Raw genomic sequence first — 21,846 nt, 5'->3', positions numbered from 1 at the left:
CTTTAAAAAATAAATTGCAAGTTTGTACGTAGTAAAAGTACTGCTATTACATTGAGTCGTGTATGTTGCCTATCCACTGATTGAAGGGACACCATTCGTTGAAAATAAAAATTGAAATAAGTTGCAATTTCTCAATGCATTGCAAATTGCCCATCTTTCTGATACATGAGACTCATCATGTTGATTGTATAAAATCAGCATTTATTGATCAAATAATGAAGTAAAAATGTTGCAATTTCATGATTAAATATTTAAATTTTATTGCATTAAATTGCAATTTAAGTAAATATATTTTTTGATTTTTGCTACTTGAGAAGGTCAGTAGGCAGTGAAGTTGTTTGCGATTCATCACAATTGAAGAATATTATTAACAGGGAAAAAATAATAAATTAAGCACCCGAAAATAAACTTTTCCCTCTTTAGTTCACACGAAGAACACTGCCACAGTCGAGGGTTGCATTATTGTATTCAAATTGAAACTTCTGAAAGATTTATGTACAATTCTAAAAACTTACATGGCTCAAACGTTCATGAGGGATCCAATTACGTATGATTTTTACGTGAGAAATATCTAAAACGTCAAAAAATAAATATATCATAAATTGAAAAGCAAAAAATTAGCCAGATTTGTTCAAGATTAAAGACGATTTCTCATTTCAACATTAAAATAGCTCACCGAATAAAAGATTGGTAACAATTGGCAACTCGTAAACTTTGACAGATTATCGTGCACTAAATCTCTCCTGCCGAAGCAATAAATATGGGTCGCCTGTTGTTATTGCGATCGTAGGCAGTAGCTTTAGACACGTTTTGGCAGATAAGTGAATACGTATATTATTTATGGCAAAATGGATGATCCTCACTCATTCTTCACCGACAGAGTGCGGTCAGTTGTTTTGGAAACGAGTTGTCCATATGCCCATAGTTCGGTATGTAAAGTTGTGTTTCTAAACTGCAGCTGTTTAATTTGACTCCATTTTTCGAAGTTTTAAGATAAAGGTGTTGCACGCCGGTAGAGAGAAAGATTCATCAAGATTATCACCTCGTTGTTATTACAGTTTATTCTTGTAACTTTAGCCAAATATGCCTGCTGGTGATTGGTTACTAAGGAAATAGCGCCCGCTGACGCAATACTTTTGAAAATGCATGTCACGGACCATGCAAATTGTGTGTTTCGGTGGAGATGAGTTTCATGTCGTCAAGGCGATTTTCGTTCTATCCAACCCTTAAAAAAGACTGCCTGATCGGTTGTCTCTAAAATATGCAATAGCGGACTGAGCATTGAAATTGATAGACAAAGCTTTAACTGGACGAAGAGAAAATGAAGCGATCCTATTGGTGGAAGCGGGTGGGCTCAATAGAAAAATGAGGCGAGTAATAGACAAACTAACGGCAACTCACGGGAGACCACAGTTAGTCCATCACTTTACCTCGTACTCTATACCGCCGTACTAAGGAAAAACGCCGTATGAGCTTTCAGGCATTGCCAAATCTCCCTCTGCAAAATACGAATTATTGGGAAAATTCGTGAATATTTTTTTCGAATATTTCGGATAATTTCGCTCGTAAATTGATCTGAAGTGTATGAAAAATTTCAAGGAAAAATATTCATAGAGTTCTTCAAAAGTAAATCTTTCCTGAGGGGCGATTTGGCAACATTTGAATCCTCATACGGCATTTTTCCATGGCATGGCAGTATAACTGATTCAGGGCTCGGAGGAAAAGGCGCATAAGAACAGTTTTTGAAAAATTGAAATATTAATGATTTTAAGTGAAACTAGTCTTAATGAACATTCTGACAAAAATTCGCTCCCAAATTCTAATTTTTAAGCATCAAATGTCAGTTTGAACTTTCTTTCCACCATAAAGATCCATGTAATTTCGAAACTTCTAACTCGCATTTCTCGAAATAGCATAAACCGCACTTATGCGCCTTGCCTTCCAAGCATTTCAACAAACCAATCGTCAATTCGAACCATGATCGCTCCATTTAACCCTTGTCTTCTTTGTCTATCATATCCCTGCTAAAAATGGTGAGTACAAATGAGTAGAAAATCAAAGTCATAGGAATAGAATTTCAATTTATATGAATAGAATTTCAACTCATATGAATAGAAGTTCAACTTATATGAATAGAATTTAACTCATATGAGCAGAATTCCACTTTTCACTTTTCGTCGACTCATATGACTAGAGATTCCAACTCATATGAATAGAGATTTCAACTCACATGAGTTCAGCGTTGAATCTACCGTGTCCGATATCTCAGAAACTAGTCACCGCATCAAAAAAATTATAAGAACAAAATGTTCTTATTTTTCAAATTTACATACTATGCCAGTGTCTGCTGGACACAAACACCACTTCTGATAAATGAAAAAAATTGAATTCATTTGAGTTGAACTTTTCTACGATTATGAGTATAGAATATTCTAGTGATATAAGTACTTTCTACTCATATAAGTAGGAAATTCTACTCATGCGAGTCGGCGAATTCTGAATAGCCTGCTCATCATCTTTAGCAGGGATTTTGTCTATAAATTCAATAATCAGAGCGCAGACCCATTCTGCCGCGTTAAATATTAGTTCCGGAAACGTCACCGACGTGGAAATGTTTGGTCTGCTGGCTAAGAAAGTTGTGCTATTCGCGACGCACTATACGCTATGACACTCGATTAAAAAGCGGTCGGGCGAGAGAGGGATCGAGGAAGGGGGTGGGGGCGGAGGGTGACGCGAGGGGAGGGGAGGAGTTACTTTTAGTTTCAATGACGCCGCTGCCGCCGCCAATTTAATCTTATGGCGAAGTATCTAATAAAGTGAAAATTTCCTCCTTGATATACAACCCCATATAACGTCTAATTTAGTTAAAACTTACATAGTTGTACATACTGGCTCGGGCGGGGCTTTTTCGAGAAAATTGGTGATAAAAAGCGGTGATTTAAAGCCCGCTCACGGCACAATTAAAATTTATCGTATTTTCAAATTAACTTTTTAATTCAGTCCCTCTCCGACTCCTCCGGTGTCCCGCGCGCCGGGTATTCACGTCGCTTCCGTTTTTGTCATGTTTTTAATTATTTTTTTGATGAATATAAAGTCTCTCCTTCACCTCCTCCGTTACCCTTTTTTTCTCCTTTCTTGAGTGGAGTGTGCACTCCTTTGAGCTTAGTCCTTGTGTCGTGCATGCTTATTCAGACTTGATAAACTCCCGCGATTGTTCTGCGGTTCGCGTCGGAGCTTGCTTACGTCGCACAACGGATCGAGTCAATAGGAGAGGTCGGACACAATTTTGGAAACTTTAAACGCTTATAACTCTGTTTATACAAAATTTTGAGGTTTTAAAAGTGGTATCGTTGGTTTTCTCGTGAAATTTTCTTCAAAAAACACCCATTGGAATTTAAAATGTGACGACATAAACATCAAAATTTGCAGTATTAGTAAAAAATTTCATGCCCAACCCCTCTGATTGACTCGAGCCACCGTGCGTCGCGTCTTTTTCACTTTCTCGAGTGATTTGGTCCTTTAATTCTGCCGTGCTGAGGAAAAACGCCGTATGAACGTTCGAGTGTTGCCACATTTTTTTCCGATAAAATGTTTTAATTTGAGGAAAGTTATGAATATTTTTCCTTTAAATTTTCAGACTTTTTAGATCAACCCGAACAAAATGATCTGACAAATTGGAAGAAATATATTCACAAATTCTCCCCACTAAACCAGCGATTTGTCAAAGGAAATTTGTCAACGCTTGGAGGCTAGCACTGCGTTTTACTTTAGCACGCCAGGATTATCATCCTTGCCATCCTCCATTTGATATGCTATGATTCAAGAAAAGACGAAGGTAGAAGGGGGGCCCTCCCTCAGTGGAGGGATATCATTTTAAAGGACGCTTAGAAATATATTATTTTCCATGTACAAATTAAAGTATGACAGGAAATCTGCAACGTCGCAAACCGAGATACGTAGTTTGATAGTTTCGCCGTCGATATATCGCAGGCAATTAGCAGTAGCCGGCAAATTGCAATCTATATCTATTGAATAACAAAAACAGGTGAAAATTCAGGATTCAAGATACAAGATAAATATTACTGAAAGTTATGCTTATGCTTTGTTTTTATTTCCATTCTGAAATACATAGTACCAGCTAGCACACTCTAGAGTGCATATACCGAAATCAGTGACCTTAGTTGGGTTTGGTTTGGATAGGCAACTAAACTAACTGCCTGGCAAAGCAGAGGGTATCACTGGGGTTTGAAGGCGTTCCAAGCCGTGGCCAGCCTTTTAGAGTTCTTCACTTATTCAACCTTTAGTATGTTTATGTGAATGATCAGATGTCAACGAACTAACACGTATTCTGCTTGAAAATTGCTGGCAGTGGACGGATTTAGTGACTACATCATTCGATATAATGTTGGACTTGTGGTTCAAACCTGAACAAACTAACATAACCTCATGTACAAATTCTTCGTGAGCTACTTGAGTTATTTTTCGAAAATTTAGTCATTGACCGGTCATAAATCAAGTAAGGACCCATTAAACACGAGAAATTTCGATTGTAAGAAACACTTGGACGCATTTTACCACCATGGCGCGAAAACCGCGAATCAGAAACAAGATTAGGCATTTGTAAATTTGAACCATGACGTAGCCTCCAAATCAGTCTATTGATTACCAACTGCCCGCGACAAATACATTTAAATGTAGTTTGCTCCACTATCCGGTCACTATTTTCGATAGCCAGTAATTCGAGCTGTCTAAAATATTTTGTCCCGCGGTGAGGAGCGTCCTCTCAGACGACCCGGTTGGTTTTCCCGAATGGCGGGAGTTTCAAAAATCGATAGTTGTGTCGCCGAGTGGGCATACGCTCGATAAGTATTTGTTTGTGCATCGGACGTGCTGGATGCGTCATGTGAACGACTTAGCGAGCTAGTCGCCAGAACGTGACTCTGCCCGTCTCTTCAGAATGAGGAAAAAATTCACAAAGCTACAATAAAGAGCTTCACCGAGGGTAATCAGATTAACCAGGGTTCATATTTTCGGGTTACTGTCGTGGTGGTTCATTTTTGTGTGTTTTGGACATTTTTCCCTCAGTATATCTGTATTTTTTTCATATTCGTCCCTATCGGTGTCGTTTATCTCTCGAGCTTGAAATAAAACACTCTTTAAGAAACTCTACGATTCACAGATACATGAACTTTTTTATTCATAAGTTCATTTATTCGTGTAAATACATAATAAATTAAAGGAATGTTAAAGAATTAAGTGTTATCTATCCCTCTGCTTCAAACCATTGTAAAATCTACTATTAGTAAATAGAATTAGATAACTATGGTGTAAAGGGCCAATTAAAACTACATTAAAAGTAACTTGTACTGTACATACACTATCATTTATATTCTAGAGAAAAAATTATTATAAAATGTATCTTAATTAGATAAAAACCGGTTGAGGAAAAAAAGATCTAATCTTCAATAAACTAATTTTAAGAGTAGGGACTTTTTATAACTGGTATACATTGAAACAAACATTGACTAAACACGGAAGATAAAATTTTCTTATCAAAGAATTATGATTAAATTGTGGAGCGGTGACGCTCGGGCTCGCAACTCCACGAAAGAGAGCAGGTAGAAAAGTCTCAATGAATTGCATCATTCTCTATTTGTTCTGTTTATTTTAAAATTAGGTCTTCTAAGGCCTTAGTACGTTTATCAGATTGACCACGCTCAGTATTAGAAAGCGATTGAATGATGACGGGCTGAGGAACAGCCGTATTAGTTTTAGCTGGAGCCTGAGTTGTCAAATTTTTTGGGGGAACCCTGTTAAAAATCGACTTTAAGGCTGTAAGAGTTATGCGGTATGTTGGCTTGTAGCTAGATGTATGATTCATCATAGCCGGCTTTATGAATTCATACGGACATCCATATAAAAAGCACGCAATTATTTTAATGGATAACTATTCGCGCTTGCCGGTATGTTTGTTGCATACGCGCTGAAATTGAAGGCGAGATTCAAGTGAAGACGGAACTACTCATCGTTTATTGGTTCAGGAAAGTATACTGCAGGATAGCCACGTTTCCGAATCGCTAGCTATGTTTCCTCGGCATTTTTCCTTATTTTCCTTTTAGCACCCTTATTGTGATGTTTGACAACGGTTTTCGTACAATGGCGAGGCGCGAATAATCGACTATCAATATTTCCCCACTTGAAGCTATGGTGAAAAATCGATTATGATGGTGTCCATCCTAAGTAGCAAGTAGCGCAGATTGGAATGAGTAGCGATCGCATGGTAAAAATATTGCAATTCCATTGAGTGTTGTGCTTGTTGCCTAGCTCCTATTTGAAGGGGCTCCATTTTTTTTGAAACTTATTGCAATGAAATTGAAATGAGTTGCAATTTTTCATTGCATTGCATATTGCCCATCTATCTGACAAGAGCTCGTTTTGTTGATTGTTTAAAATCGGCATAATTCGACTTAATGATGTAAGAATATTGCAATTTAATGGTGAAAAGTTATAATTTATTGAAATCAAATTGCAATTAAAGTTCAATATTTTCGTTTCGCTGCGCTACTTGGTTCGCAAACACGCTGTTTCTCGATCCTTTTCAGTAGGTTTAAATTACAGATTAATCGATGAGTCGCAAAGCGTGCCACACCTCTGGTTTTCGTGTGGTCTTTCGATATCAAGTTCATAACCCATGAGTTATCGCTGTGTCCTGACCTGACCACGTGTTGGGGGAGTGTTCAATTGGTAGGATGACGTAAAAGGCACGCCTCTCTTGTTATCAAGTTGTTCCGAATTTTTAATTGCGCCTAGCTTTCTCAACTTTTGATCAAATTGCAATGATCGCGGTCACTTTGCAATTCCTCTCCACCCCACCGGTAGTATCATCACACGTATCATTGACCCTTCTGAGTAACAACCTTCTCTGAGGAACCAATATAGTTCGTTAAAAAAAATTTAAGTGTTTGCTTTCATTCTCGGTACAACCACTTTTGAATGACTACATAACATGTAAATACACTGGTGTGGTGTCTTATCGATCATTGGATGCAATATTATATTTCTAAATCTACTTACTTGTAAGTACATTTATTTCTTAAAAATAAACACAGAACTTAAAAAACCTAATTTTATACAGTTTCATGGTGTCTTACTCATATCGACGGTGTAAGTCAGCAATCACATAACTCGGTTTGCGACGTCGCAGACATCCTGTCATACTTACATTTTTAAACGGAAAACTAATCAACGGCAATTCTTTAAAACTGCCGTGATATTTCTTCTCTGTGCGAAGAAAATTCTGCAAAAACTTCAAGAAATGATGTCAGCTTGTTCTCCTTTAAAAAAAAATACCATAGAGGCGGAGATTTTCAGACACTGCAAACGGGATATGTAATTGCGGACATACGCCGTCGATATGTCGATTTCATTTCAATCATGCAAGGCAAATAGTGAAATCAGACATTTTGTCAAATGCCTAGGCAGATAGCTAAATTTTGATTGCCTACAAAATTTTGTGAATTTATGGCGGAGAGCTCACAAGTTTTCAATATTTGTGGAAAAATATCTCATCAAACCTACAAACTCTTTTTGTCTCTTCCTGCTCTTAAATTGCTTCTCATATTTTCAAATTTTGAAATTCTAAAAATGCTGTATTCTTTGAAATGCTAAAAATTTCAAGATAAGTGTCTACTCAGGGGCTAAAAAATCGTTTAAAATACTATTTTGTGATGCAAATTTTTACTGAGAATTTTTTATTACGGGGTCACTTGATTATTTTGCCTAAAATTAGGAAAAGAATCAGAATTTCAATCTTAGCTAGAATATTTGACTATTTGCCTAGGCATTTGACAAAATGCCTGATTTTACTATTTGCCTGCGACATATATACCGTCAATCGGCAGCACTTGTTATGAAATCAGCACTTTGCTATAAAATCAGCACATTCCATGAAAATACCGTCCAACGTTCGTGGTTAAAAATCGTTGCTTCACAGGACGAAGAGAGAAAGTAGAAAACAAGATAGGGGCAATGAAATTTCAGAGGAACGAATTCAGTGACCCGAAGGGTGGAATCTCGGCGAGGACTGAGGACTTGAGTCGTGTAGAAAGATATTCAGCGAAAGTCCCACCCCGCCTCACCCCTTCCTGGAAAGGCAACTTGGAGAGGGCTAATAACTCAAAAAGATTGGACTCTAAGTTAGCATTAAATCTTCGGTTTGCACCTATTGTTTAAACGCCATAATTCTTTAAAATGGAGATTCAAGGATTTTGTAGCGAATAAACATTTCAGACGCAGAGCCCAAAGCTCGACCTCCACCCCACCCCTCCCTCTCTCCACCCTTTGTTCCGTTCCCGTCCTCCACCCCCTCCTTCGTCCCCAACCCTCGCGCATATCTCACTTATACGCGATCTTTATCAGCCAACCAGCCGCTCTTCCCCACGTAAATGGGTACCTGCCCGCCGCGGCGCTCCGGTGTTGCCAGCAATGGCGAAGTGTGAATGATCGATTATCGACATTTCTCCATTTAAAACTATGGTAAAGAATCGATTATTAAGGTGTTCGTTATAACAACCTGTATATAGAGCCTTGTCCATAGATTTAAATGGTGGATCAATTGGACGTATTTCTGTCAAACGGAACTACGTGCATTATGACGTGAGCCCTGTTATGCATACATTCTCATGGGTCTCCGGACTCATGTCTTAATGCACATAGTTCTGTTTGGCAGAAATAAGTCCAATTGATATATCGCCAAACACGCTAAGCCGCTGGTTGCTAGCTGAAAAGTTATTGTAGCAAGGTTTCCATGTAATTTTTCCCCCGATTTTCTGACTTTGCCCTGACTTTCCCTGACATCCAAACAATACTTCGATGAGGATTTTTCAATTTTAAGTCCACTCTCTTCTACTCAACGCTACTCGCAAAGTTTCCTGATTTATCTTATGAATTCTCTGACTTTTCCAGGGTGCCATAAATTCCTTCACTTTTCCTGATTTTCCAGGTATTTTTCGACCGCTGGAAACCCTGCATAGCTTAACAATGAAAAAACATTTATCATGAAAGTGCCGAACCGCGTAACTCGGTTTTAGACGTTGCAAATTCCTTGTCATATTTTTTTTTTCCAAAAAAGGCCTAATTATCTTTTTTTCACTCACTTTCGTGTGATTTTGATTCTGTTTGTTTTTTCTAAAATATTCTCTCAAATTGGGGCCATAAATTTCGAGCTACGCAAGTAAAATATGAGCGAAAATTGGCGATTTTTACAATAGTTTTGTTAATTTCACCGACGGCATGTACGCGGTAGTGCTGTGTTTTCTGAATGAGAGCTCAAGGTGAGCAGAATTACTGACATGAGAACTGGCACGCCATTTCACCGCCATTTTCTTAAGTAAACCAGGAAGCATCCCTCATGCAATAGTTATGAGGATTTGCGCTCGGCTTATAGTCCAGTTACACGATCAAATTGAGACATCAAATTGAAGCTCTGATTGGTGGAAAAAGACCTGAGGTGAGGATGCGACCAATGAGAGGCCCAATTTGATGGCTCAATTTGATCGTGTAACTGGACCTTTAGGTACAAGTACAGGGTTTGCGTGGTAGACCCAAAAAGGTCTTTAAAAACGAAATGCATAACATATTCAGCAACGCATCGCGTCTCATCCTTTTGATACAGTTGACTAATTTTACCTATAAACAAAACTTAGCGCGAGAGAATTAGCGATTGTTATACCTCCACAAAACATACGTCTCTATGTTTCGGAGATTTTCGTCTTTCACTTAGGTAGCCACCAAAGACACGATCTACGAAAGTAACGAGAAAATTTTGAATAACACTGATAACATAACTTACCTCATTGAAAGAAAGGTCATGCTAGGGAAACATCATAACGATGTATCGAATACAGATTCCACGACATATCCCATCACACGAATGTAAATAATTGAAAAGAGCGGATGACATATTTACAATAGCAAATCCGTCAGTCGATTTAAAGTAAATTTTGAGGAACAAAAATTCAAAAAATTAAAGCCAAAAAACACGGATTTGAACGGCCGTCACCAATGTTAGAACATGAACTCTGCCTGCTGATAACTACACAGGTAACAAGGTGAAACTGCAAACCGAGCTCAAAAGCATTCCTGTCACCCAACGGTAGTTTATTTGACAGACGCCAAACTCATAAACGAGTGCAAAGGTCATTGACGCCGGGAGATCGATCGGTTGCATTGTCTGATTGGGTCCAGACTTGGCCCAGACGGGAGGGGAGGGAAATTATGAGTGGAGTTTTTTTGCAACTAAAAGATACGAGAGGGCTGTGTTCATTGATTCACGGTGTACAAACAGCGTATCAGTTTCATTTGAAAATGGAAATTGCCCGAATAAGTTCCTTATCATCATTTTGTCGTCGACACTAATGTATCCCCTTGGCGTGGTGTGGCTGATTTTTCTACGGCAATCAAACAAAGATTCAGAGAGTCCCATACTTGTGTAACTCTCGGGATTGATTTATTTCAACGAGCTATTGATTTGTGTAAACTTTCACAGGAAATGTGTGAAAAGCGCATCCTATTTCTGCCGTGCTAAGGAAAAACGCCGTATCAGCCATCAGGCGTTGCCAAATTTCCTTTGACAGATCACTAATTTTCTAGATAATTTGTGCGTATTTTTCTTGCAATTTCTCAGATAATTTTGTTCGTAATTTGATCTAAATAAGTGTCCTGAAATTTCAATGAGATATATTGATAATTTTCCTCAAGAATAAACATTTTATTGGAGGAAACTTGGCAACTCTCGAATGCTCATACGGCGTTCTTCCTTAACTCGGCAGATTTGCTGAGTTTCCAAATGCCTGTCTCCGTTTAATTTTGAGCAGAAATTGATAGAAATTCAACATGAAAATCAGGGATTATTGAATATGATAGCGAATAGTTTTTTCTCTAAAATATGGGATCAAAGAATCGGAATTTAAGCTTTCGACAGTAACATTACTCGAAGTCCTTTGTAAAGTAATAAACCGTGAGCGATTCAATTTCTAAAAGTACCACAATCGAGGGCGTGAAGCTCCGTTTTAATTCAATAATTTTGAACCGTTGAATCCCCAACTTGACATATTCGAATATGTAGTACCTTTTTCTCAAAAGTAAATTTTCTAAATCTTATTAAATTTTGAGCCGTCATAATTGTTTAAATTGAAATTTTTGGTGTCAAAATTGTCATGAACATTTTTTCCCACCAATCGTATTAATACATAATTTTGAACTTTTTGCGCTAGTGCCTTTCCGTATGAGAGGCAATATCTTGGACTTTTAAAGGAGGTTTTGAATTCTGCCATGTCGCAAAGTTTTCTTAAATTACTCTAAATTGTTTATTTATCCAAGAGCGGTTGTAAATTGTTAAATAATATTTTCTGCAATTTTTTTGTGGTGTGATTAAATTTCGATAATGAGTGCAGCTGTCAATGAGTATAGAAATAAGCTGTCGGACGTCCGATATGTTTTTCTGGGTCTGATCCCTTCATTTATTGCTAAGGTAAAATAAATATAGGGACTTGTGTCTTATTTAACGATGGCGCACTTAATTTGATGAATGCGAACACTGATCAACATAAAGTTCTCCGCGAATTTTCCAATCTGTTTGACGATTATGACGTGAAAGATTTTGAACCAGAAACTCACTGTCATTGATTGTCATGATTAATAAAATACGTTGACTCCGAACTTAACCTCATAGATAGTACGTTTCATAAGTTTTAAATATTCCGCCGTTAGTTACTTTGTAGTAACCCTTTCCCGTATCAAATCTCATCGTTGATGGTGTATACGTGTGATAGCTATATGACGTCGCTGCGTCTATTTAACACGTGACGTATGCTCTCTCTCGGTCTTATTTCCATAAATGGACATATTTCTGCCAAACGGAACTATGTGCATTATGACGTGAGCCCTGTTACACACATACTTTTATTAGTCTCAGGGCTCATGTCTTAAGGCACATAGTTCTGTTTGGCAGAAATACGACCAAATAAACTTAGCGTAGGTATTATACCGGTTGTGTATATATGTTCGATGTTCTTCTATACAGTTCTGCGCCTACATAAAAATACAGCCCTTCAAATGTAAAATCATTTTAAACATCTCTCACAACGTTCTTTTCAATTTTAAAAGTTTCATTTTGTTTTTTTTTTTTTTTTTGGGGGGGGGGGAGGCATTGAATCACAGCCCGTTAACATAGCACCGCTTTGACGAACAACAATTTTACGTATTTATGCTGAAAAGAACTATGTGGAAGTGGAAAGACAAGGTGTGCTTGTGCAATCTGGATAAGAAACAATGTAAAAGTGAATATGGTTCTTCTTGAGGAAGTGGAAAAGCGAGATTTGATATTAAATCAAAAGGAACTGAGCACTAACTCGTGAGTCGTGGGCATGTGACAAGAGCGTTGTGTGGGCTTATGAGTTAAAGACTGCCTAGTCGTCATCGCTCGTGTCGCGCCTCGTCCATAGAGCACATAGAGTCGTAATGTAAGTGGGTGAGCTGGCGCCACTTTTAAGCATTTTCCAGGTCCCGAATTCCGAGACTCCTGTGTGACGCCGGGTCACTTTTTCGATACATAATCGATTGTTTGCGATGCACGGGTACCAGGCCATCCGATGTAAACAAAGAAGACAGGAATCACCACGTATTCCATACCGCCATTTTGGATCGAACATGTATCGAAAAAGTGACCCGAACTCGGCGCACACCGGGCTCGGAACTCGTCGAGCAGAACATGGCGCCAGCTCTCCCATTTACATCACGACTCTATGTGCTCTATGGCCTCGTCGCGCCCGGTCCTCACCGCTGACGTCACTGGCGCTTTTAAAGTCCCATTCATTCTTATGGCCCTCTACTAAAGAGCACACCCCATCATTTCCACTCGCACATAGTTCCCTTCAGCATAAATACGTCCAATTGAAACAAACCGTTCCCCATTTGCGCAGGTGAACATTGGACGGCCCTCACTCCCGAGCGATTTTTCAGGACTTGGCATAAAATCAGAGCGAAAATGGGGTTCATCGAATCAGCATTGATGGCCATGGCAATATCACTGTGCTTATTCGTCGACGCACAGTCAAAAAGCGTGGCGGTATGCCACCCGCAAACCGCGGAAGTATGCCACCCGCAAACGGCAGAAGCGAACGCGGACGCTTCGACAGGAGCCATGATCATCCTGTCCCTGGCCACGACGCTGAACAATCGGATGGAGTACATGAAAGACGTGGCCGGGGACAAGTACAAGAAGGGCAAGCCGGTCGAGGATCTCCCCCGCGAGGAGAAGGTCATGAATTCCGCTGTCGCCAACGCCTCGGCCGAGGGGCTGGACCCGAATTCGGTGCGACCCTTCATCCAGGCCCAGATGGACGTGGCCAAGGACATCCAGCGCACCTATATCGCCGGCTGGAAGGTCAGGCCCGAGAAGTGGGAGCCCAGGGCTCTCGAGGAGGTCAGGGAGTTCATCTCCGCCGACGACGCCAAGATCCTGAGGCTCAGTCGGCAGCAGCTTACACTTGGAGGCTTTTGCGAGGCATACAGGGCGCAGATCTACAGGAGCCTCACAGCGCCGCATATTACTGACGCGCATAGGAAACTACTGGTGGATACGCTGTTTTGCGTTACGCTCAAGCAGTAGGGGTTTTCAATTGGACGTATTTCTACCAAACAGACCTACGTGGAGGTGAGAAATATGGGGTGTGCTCGTCGAAGCTGCATAAGAAGCAATGTAAAGTGGGCGTGATTCCTTTTGAAGAATTGGAAAAGCGGGATATTACATTCCATCAAACAGACCTATGTGCCATCTGAATGCGGGATTCATGAGCCGCGGGCATGGCACGAGAGCGTTGTGAACAGGGCTCATGAGTTAATGCCCCCCGACGAAGATCGCGCCCCCGCTCGCGGGCTCGATCATTGCCGCTGACGTCACTGGCGCTTTATTATTCTCATTCACTCTTACGGCCAGAGAACTATCGAGCACACCCCATATTTCTCACCTCCACATAGGTCTGTTTGATAGAAATACGTCCAATTGTAACCATACAAGCAGCGGGTAACAATACATTTTTTTACACAAATGACACCGAACCATTTCGGCTGGAAACGCAGCCTTCCTCGGTTGGATAAATGGACCACATTTTGTTGTAAGGAACCAAAATTCTTGGATCATTTTAAAAACTACGTGTGGATTTCATTTTGCAAAAAAGAACCAAGAGCATTCCAATGTTGCTGGGATTGTGCGACATACATGCTTTGCAATAAAATTACTAAAATAATGAAGCAAACCAGATTTACAAAGGTGAGTTTCGTCTTGAATTAATAGTTTGTTGAGAGTAAAGATAAAACTTGTATCGATGATCGGTTTATATTTTCAGGGTGAAGAAAGTTGCACTATCTTTGCGACACTGGAATGCCCTGGTTCCTTTTTGCAAAATGCAATAATCCATGTATGCCATTTGTCTCCCTCTGCAGAACAGTGCTTTTTTGGAAAAGCCAGAGACAGTGGCTCCTTATTGCAAAATGTAATCCAAATAACGATAGAAAAATCTAAAATCATAGCTCTTGGCTGTATCTTACAAAGCGAGAAGAATGTTGTTAGACAATAACTGCATTCTTCTCGTTTTGAAAGTACTAAGATTTTAGATTTTTAATTTTTTTTTCCATCCAACTGAGGAGGGCTGCGTTTTTTTGTTACCCGATGTTTGTTGGATTTTTCTTTCGTCCATGGGTGAATACTTGGGATTGAGAAAGAAGGGATGGGACTGAAAGCAGTATGTGATTTTGTAATTAGGTGTGGCGCGAGGATTGTACATAGTGTACATTCTTCTCTTTCCTGAGTAACCTACACAGTTTCCCGAGAGTAAACATGTCGTAGGTTGCATGGAGCATTGTACTTTAGAAGGGTCGTCTGAGATAATTGTATGATCATAGCTAGTCTGTTTAGAGTTCTTACGTAGGGTGATATAAAATCCTCGCACCACCTCCGTAACGTTTTAGGTTCTCGCCTCTTTTCATGTGGCTCTGTTTAAAATTTTGGGGATTCCAAACGTATATTTCTCTTGACCTAAAAGCACTTACAAAATTTCAAATCCCTAGTCCCTAGGAGGTTGATGTGATGTTGAAGACTTCTAAATTTTCAACAAAGTTACGTATATCGTGCATTTGTAAAGTGTTAAGTATTTTTGGCACAAATATTTAACAAAGATCGTTTAAAACTTATTTCAAACGTTTAAATTATCGGTAGATCTGCGAAATTTACGCAGTGAGTTACTTAATTTAATAAGACGATCAGAAAACTGTAACTATTCACTTACGTCTTAGTCCAATTGGACGTATTTCTACCAAACGGAACTATGTGCATTAACACATATGAGCCCTGACACCCATAAGAGTGCATGCATAACAGGGCTCACGTTATAATACACATAGTTCCATTTGGAAGAAATACATCCAATTTACACTCCAAAATCATACAATCGACAAAATTTACACCCTTCGTAATCCTTTACACCAATAGAGATACCTACAGATTTACTCTCCCCAGAAAGTTTCAATTCAAACTCAATTGTTTTTTTTATGAAAGACAAGAGGCGTCCCTCTACACTAGACGTAAGCATTTTTTTTTTATTTAATTTATTTTTCCTGCATCATTGATGTATGTTATTAATATTTATGAACATCAAAAATAAAAGTAATGCGATGTAAGTCGAATTTTTGTCAACAATTTTATTCTGTGTGATTAAATTAAATTAATTATTTACCATTGGTTATTACTTCCATATTATTTTATTACAGTCAATAATGGTTTTGATTGTCAGTTTAGACCGTTTCAATTAGAACTCTGGAAGAATTCAACATTAATGGAGTTCCTATAGGAACTAGGTATGTAAATGACCTGTCACTTAACTTCAACCAGGATAATAATTGTAGAGTTTGTCAAATTGGAAAACCCAAACTAATAGAAAATACCTACAAAATGAGCAGAACAAGAAACACATAAGGAATCAAACCCAAGATATTGTGATAAATATGTAAAGCAGAACGAAGAGACAAACAAAATATTCTAATTTTTACGTAATTTCATAACGATAGAAATTGGTAAATATACTACTATTAAAGATATGAAAACTTAGGTTTATTAATATTTCACTCTATAATTATCTAAAAACACCTAACTCAAAATTTACTTAACGTAGAACTATTAAAGACTCTAAAGCGATGAATGAGAAATAAATAACAGAAATAATTCTTAAGATTCTTCTAGCAGAATTTTATTTTATTATATTTCTATTTTATTTCATAGTAAATAATAATCAGGATAATCAGAATCCCGACGACGTATTCCTCTCCGACAAATAAAATGTTGAGGAAAAAATGTTCCGTGTTGCAAATGTTGTCTCTTTTCAATGTCGAGCGATTACCCATCACGCAAATGTCATTTCAAAATCCGATTGATCGTTAACAATTACGGGAGAAAAGAATTAGAATAAATTGGTTCAAATTAGTGGCTGTGACAGTTTAAAAAACCAATTTCAGTGTTGCCCGCAATGGAGAACGTTTATTTCGTCAGATAGTCGCAGAATGACCGATTTTATCGAGGTCATTCATGGTAATGGACTGAATGTTTCACTATAGTATTAAAATCTTTGCTCGCAAAATTTTCAATATCAGCTTTCACAGCAGCTATCAAACAATTTACGCCGAATTTTTCGAATGCATCGGAGGCCTTTGAAATTATAAGCAATAATAGATGGTAATGGGAGATATTCTGCCGTGCTGAAGAAAACCGCCGAACATGAGACTTCAGATGTTGCCAAATCTCCATAAAGAAAATCTGAATTTTCAGGGTGACTGAATGTTTTTCTCTCAATTTTTCTGAGATTTACATTCACAAGGGGCCTGTTGCACGTAAGAGATACAGCCAACTGAATGCACTTAATAAGGATAAATTCGCTCATAATTTCTTATCGGGGTGCTCTCTTAAGAGGTATAGGTCAAAATTCGCTCTATTTCGATCCTTCAAGATTCTTTCATCATTCGGAATTCAAGGAACTAAATTTAGTTTAAACAGGCACCTTTTAAGAGAGAAATGTGACAGATTATAAACAGTAACTCACTTTTTCACCATGCTTCGCATCTTCATCTTGACACGAACGGACGAAGATTCGAAACGCTCGCTATGCTTAGATTCTGCAGTCACCGGCCAACATTATGCGAAATCTAGAATTTGATGACTGTTGCGCTGTTGCGTCCATTGAAGCCCCAAAAAAAAAGGCCTCGCCGAAATGAACGGGCGAGATAGCTGCCGTGCTGAGATAAAACGCCGTATGAACCTTCAGGCGTTGCCAAATTTCCTTTGATAAAACATGAATTCTTTGGTAAACTTGTGAATATTTTCCTCACATTTCTTCAGATAATTTTGTTCACAATTTTACCTAAAGATTATAAAAATTCAAAGGAAAAATTTTCACAACTTTCCTCAAAAATAAGCATCTTATTGAAGGAAATTTGGCAACTCTCGAATGTTCATACGGCGTTCTTACTTAGCACGGAAGATAGGGCGCGAGGCGTACAGGACACAGATCCATGAGAGCCTCAAAGCGCCTTATACCTACAGGCGTAGCGGCGAATAGGAAACTATCGGTGGATACGCTGTTTTGTGTTGAGCTCAAGACAACGCAGTGGTGATTTTCAATAATACCAATACAAACAGCGGATGATAAGGCATTTTTACACAAATGACCCCAAAGGGCTTGTCTTGCATCAGCCAACCGACTGAATGGGCCAATATTAGCCAAAATCAATAACCTTATCAGTCAATAAATCGTCGTCCAAGATTAATGTCGGTCATCAAAGCTTCCCTCTCGCGATAACATCAAGCTGATAAGGCAAAACTTCATAGCGCTGAGATTAATATCAGTTCAAAACTGGGTCTTAATAAACTAAATACACACATACACACGTAGAGGCGTAGCCAAAAAAAGGGGCCGGGTCCAGACCCGAGAAAACGCCACATGAGTATTCAAATGTTAATGAATTTCGCTCGATTAATTGTTCCTCTTAAAATAAAAATAAAAAAGAATCATTCCCCTCGAGATTCTTAGGTATACTATAGATCGGATTGCAAATTAAATCCTCTGAAAAATTAAAAAAAAAACAGCATTCACAAATTCTTCAGATAATTCGAAAGTGCTGAAACAGTGCTTTTCCTTGGCATGGTAGCAAAATTGTCGACCACACTCCATGACTCAAAATTTTCCCCACAGTGACGTCATTCTCCACGACATTGGAGACCGTCTTATTTTAGATCCCCTCCCCCTTGCACCCCTATGAACATGTTCTGAATATAAGCCCCGAACCCATAGGTTGCAATGGCTGCATGCACCGTTGCCCCTTTGAGGGCGTGTCTCTATTTCCACATGAGCTGCAAAAAACATCAATTTCATCTATTGCGGTATATCGATTGATATGACATTAAAACCTACGAAAAAGGATCGATAGACAGGGTGTTTGCAACGAGCACCTTAATAATCGATTCTATACTATCGCTTCAAATGGGGAAATATCGATAATCGATCATTCGCGCCTCAGTGGCGTGGCGTATTTTGCAATAAACCGATTGATCTGCCATTTAAACCTGTGGGAAAGAATCGATAGGGTGTTCGCAATGAACATTTTAAAAATCGATTCTATACCACAGGTGCAAATGGGGAAATATCTATAATCGATTATTCACGCCTCGCTACTGCTTAGGAGGCATCGTTATAGGGATCACGAAAATGAAGCTCAAGATTGTTATTAGTTTAGTGTAAATGAAGAAAAAAAACCACTAAGAAGTGGCCCGAAACTGTATCTAACAAGGTGGAGAAATGGTGCTGGGTCCACACCATTTTGCGGGGAAATCAAAGCCAAAGAGTTCCAAAAATTAAAATTAGAGTCAACATTTTTTGAGCTCTAATGCGCATACCAGTACGAAACTGAGGGGGGAGAGTGTTCAGCTCAGGCAGTTTGCATAGGAATATTAAGACTCCTAATATTCCTTAATATTCCTATGCAAACTGCCTGAGCTGAACACTCTCCCCCCTCAGTTTCGTACTGGTGCGCATCAGAGCTCAAAAAATTTTGACTCTAATTTTAATTTTTGGAACTCCTTGGCTTTGATTTCCCCGCGAAATGGTGTGGACCCAGCACCATTTCTCCACCTTGTTTTGTGTAAATTTCCCTGTATTTATGCGCAATTTTTGATGCTTCGGAGCACGGTGAAAAAGTATCCGAGATTTATTTCAGTGCGAGTTGAGCGTCAAATAACGAGTAAATAACTGTGCTCACTTCAAGGACCGAGTGCTCTGCATTTTCAGTTTTCGGATGGAGCTGCGAGAGCATTCTTCGAGCGCAGGGAAATCAAATACCGAGCATTTTTGGAAGAGCGTTTCGGTTCCGGATGGGTTCACTGCCGTCTACCTCCTCAACTCTCCGCATAATTGCTCGCGAAATTTTCCGTATTTCGACTCCGAGCGCGCATGTTCTTGGGCGGAAAACATCGCATAGGTTGAAATCGGGCCTGCGCTGCTGTGCTGAAAAATAACGTCAAAGGAGCACTGAAACGTTGTCACATTTCCTCCGATGATATATTCATTTATGAGCAAAGGTATGAGAGCGGAAATGGGAAATTTCATGAAATTTATCCACGTGAAATTTCGTGGGGCCTTGGAGTACAAGAATATCTTATTTCGAGTCATTCGTGTTTGCAGGATCGAAATGACATGGATCCTTATGGCGAAAAGAAAGTTCAAGCTGATTTTTTCATGCTTAAAAATTGGACTTAGGGAGCGAATTTTTCACAGAATATCGACGGTGTAAGTCGGCAATCACATAACTCGGTTTGCGACGTCGCAGAATTCCTTTTATACTTTATTTTTTTCAAACGGAAAACTACTCAACGGCCATTCTTTAAAACTGCGGTGATTTTTCTTCTCTGTGTGAAGAAAATTCTGCAAAAACTTCAAGGAATGATGTCAATTTGTTCTCCTTTAAAAAGATAACATAGAGGCGGAGATTTTCAGACACCGCAAACGAGTTATGTGATTGCCGACTTACACCGTCGATATGTATTAAGATCAGCTTTACTTGAAATCATCAGTATCTCAATTTTTTCATAAACTGCACTGCGCCTTGTCCTCTTTAAGTCGCTCAAGCGAAAAGAACAGCATTACAAGAATGGAAAAACTAACGAGAGGTCATTCTTTGAGAATTTCCGAGTTGTATCTCTCTCAATGTTATACGTAGGGTATTTGCATCCAGGGTCGGACTGGCTCGCATCTGAGGGCCTAGACCCTTGGCTGGTTAAAGGGGCGTAATGTGATATTTCCTGATGGGGCATCCCCTGGGGAGGAGTTCAGAAAATTTTGGCAAAGCAGCACAAGTTTACGCTATTTTCAGGTTCAAAGTTTATTAATCGTACAGAGAAAAATTGTAAAATTGACCGTATAACAGACTTCTGAAATTAAAGAAAACAAAAAAAAATTAAAGCCACTAGACGCATCCAAGCACCATTCTTTCCATAAGAACCGTGTCAGTGCTTCGGTTTTACACTAGCTTAAGACGTGGGTCTGCAAATTCATCCTTAAAAAAAATCAGACAAGAAAATGAAAAGAGAAGAAAGAACGAGTATCAACACAGCCGACGACAAGACAGCCGTATTCGGGCCGATTGTTTTACTTTTCTCCCGAATCTGAGCCACACCTCATTGGCAGCATATAGCAGGGCATTGAGAACTCACGCTTCGCGTCATCGCGCCTTCAATTCTTCAGACGCAGCACGGACGTCCATCAAGCACGAATAGTGGTATCTCTGCGCCGTCGTTAATGCGCATCCTTTCCCTCGCTTTATTTCCATATTGTGTTTGTTTGCGTTTGTTTTATACGTAATGGTGCTTTAAGCACTAAGTGAATAACACAGCCGAAGGTAGGAGAGATGTGTTCGGGCCTCTTTTTTAACTTTTCTCCCGAATCTGAGCGACACCTCATTGGCAGCACATAGCAGAGCATTGAGAACTCACGCTTCGCGTCATCGCGCCTTCAATTTTTCTGATGCAGCACGGACGTCCATCAAGTACGAATAGTTGTATCTCTGCGCCGTCGTTAACGCGCGTCAAGTGTCTTATTTGCTGGTTTCATACAATTTATGGAGTGAGAAATATGCTATATATTTCCTTTGTACGATCCAAGAGCATTAAATCAATATTTGATGATGGACCACTATAGACAAGGTACGAATTTAAGCATTCTGATACATGTTTCTTAACCGGAATTTTACGTAGAGCACGATTCGCGCAACGAAAACCAATGAAACAAACTCCAAACGAAGAAATTAACGTTTCTATTCCACATTGGCTCGAAGAATTTGAACTACCTGCTGATAAGAAACTCAAAGCTGTACGTGAGTCAAATCGTGCACTACAACGATTTCAACAAGCTTCTCAATCGTGTAATGTTCATTTCCCACCATAAGTTGTTCGAACTATGAGTAATTTGCTACATCTGAGCCTTAGCGTCAAGATTGAGGTTGCCAGATTTTTATATCGCAGAGACTGTCATGATAACGTTTAGCGCACGATGTGAATCACGCAGAGCATTGAGTTTTCACGAGCGGGTGGTTTGAATTCACGCATCAAGAATCATTAAATATCTTTGGATGGAGTTGATTTCGGCGATTTTCATTGTGCGCGTCGTATTCTACGTGAAATTTTGATCAAGAAACATGCATCAGAATGCTGAAATTCGTACCTTGTCTAGTGGTCCATTATATCATGATCTA

The 21,846-nt window shown here is 39.2% G+C and overlaps 3 protein-coding genes across 4 annotated transcripts in view; 2 read left to right on the top strand and 1 right to left on the bottom strand.

The window, feature by feature from the left end:
* LOC109035000 (lipase 3) overlaps positions 1 to 12,971 on the bottom strand; it is a gene marked incomplete in the record, with an annotated part of 79,919 nt that extends 66,948 nt beyond the window's left edge. Inside the window, 1 exon segment of the mRNA XM_072296589.1 lies at positions 9,851 to 12,971.
* The window catches only part of LOC109039974 (uncharacterized), a 192,108-nt gene that overhangs the window by 138,879 nt on the left and 31,383 nt on the right, over positions 1 to 21,846 (top strand). The gene's annotated exons all lie outside the window — the stretch shown is intronic.
* LOC109035003 (monofunctional chorismate mutase) lies at positions 797 to 15,800 on the top strand. Of its 2 annotated transcripts, none has more exons than XM_072296590.1 (2): positions 797 to 929; positions 12,981 to 15,800. In XM_072296590.1, the coding sequence occupies exon 2, from the start codon at positions 13,046 to 13,048 to the stop codon at positions 13,667 to 13,669; it is 624 nt and encodes a 207-aa protein (XP_072152691.1). In that variant the 5' UTR covers positions 797 to 929; positions 12,981 to 13,045; the 3' UTR covers positions 13,670 to 15,800. The 2 variants fall into 2 exon arrangements, with proteins under 2 accessions (XP_072152691.1, XP_018903996.2); XM_019048451.2 differs by lacking the exon at positions 797 to 929 and adding an exon at positions 6,829 to 7,076.

The sequence above is a fragment of the Bemisia tabaci genome, chromosome 2 (assembly GCF_918797505.1).
Source record: "Bemisia tabaci chromosome 2, PGI_BMITA_v3".
Classification (NCBI taxonomy): domain Eukaryota; kingdom Metazoa; phylum Arthropoda; class Insecta; order Hemiptera; family Aleyrodidae; genus Bemisia; species Bemisia tabaci.
The sequence above is the reverse complement of the archived record's forward strand: the minus strand, read 5'-3'. Positions and strand labels throughout refer to the sequence as shown.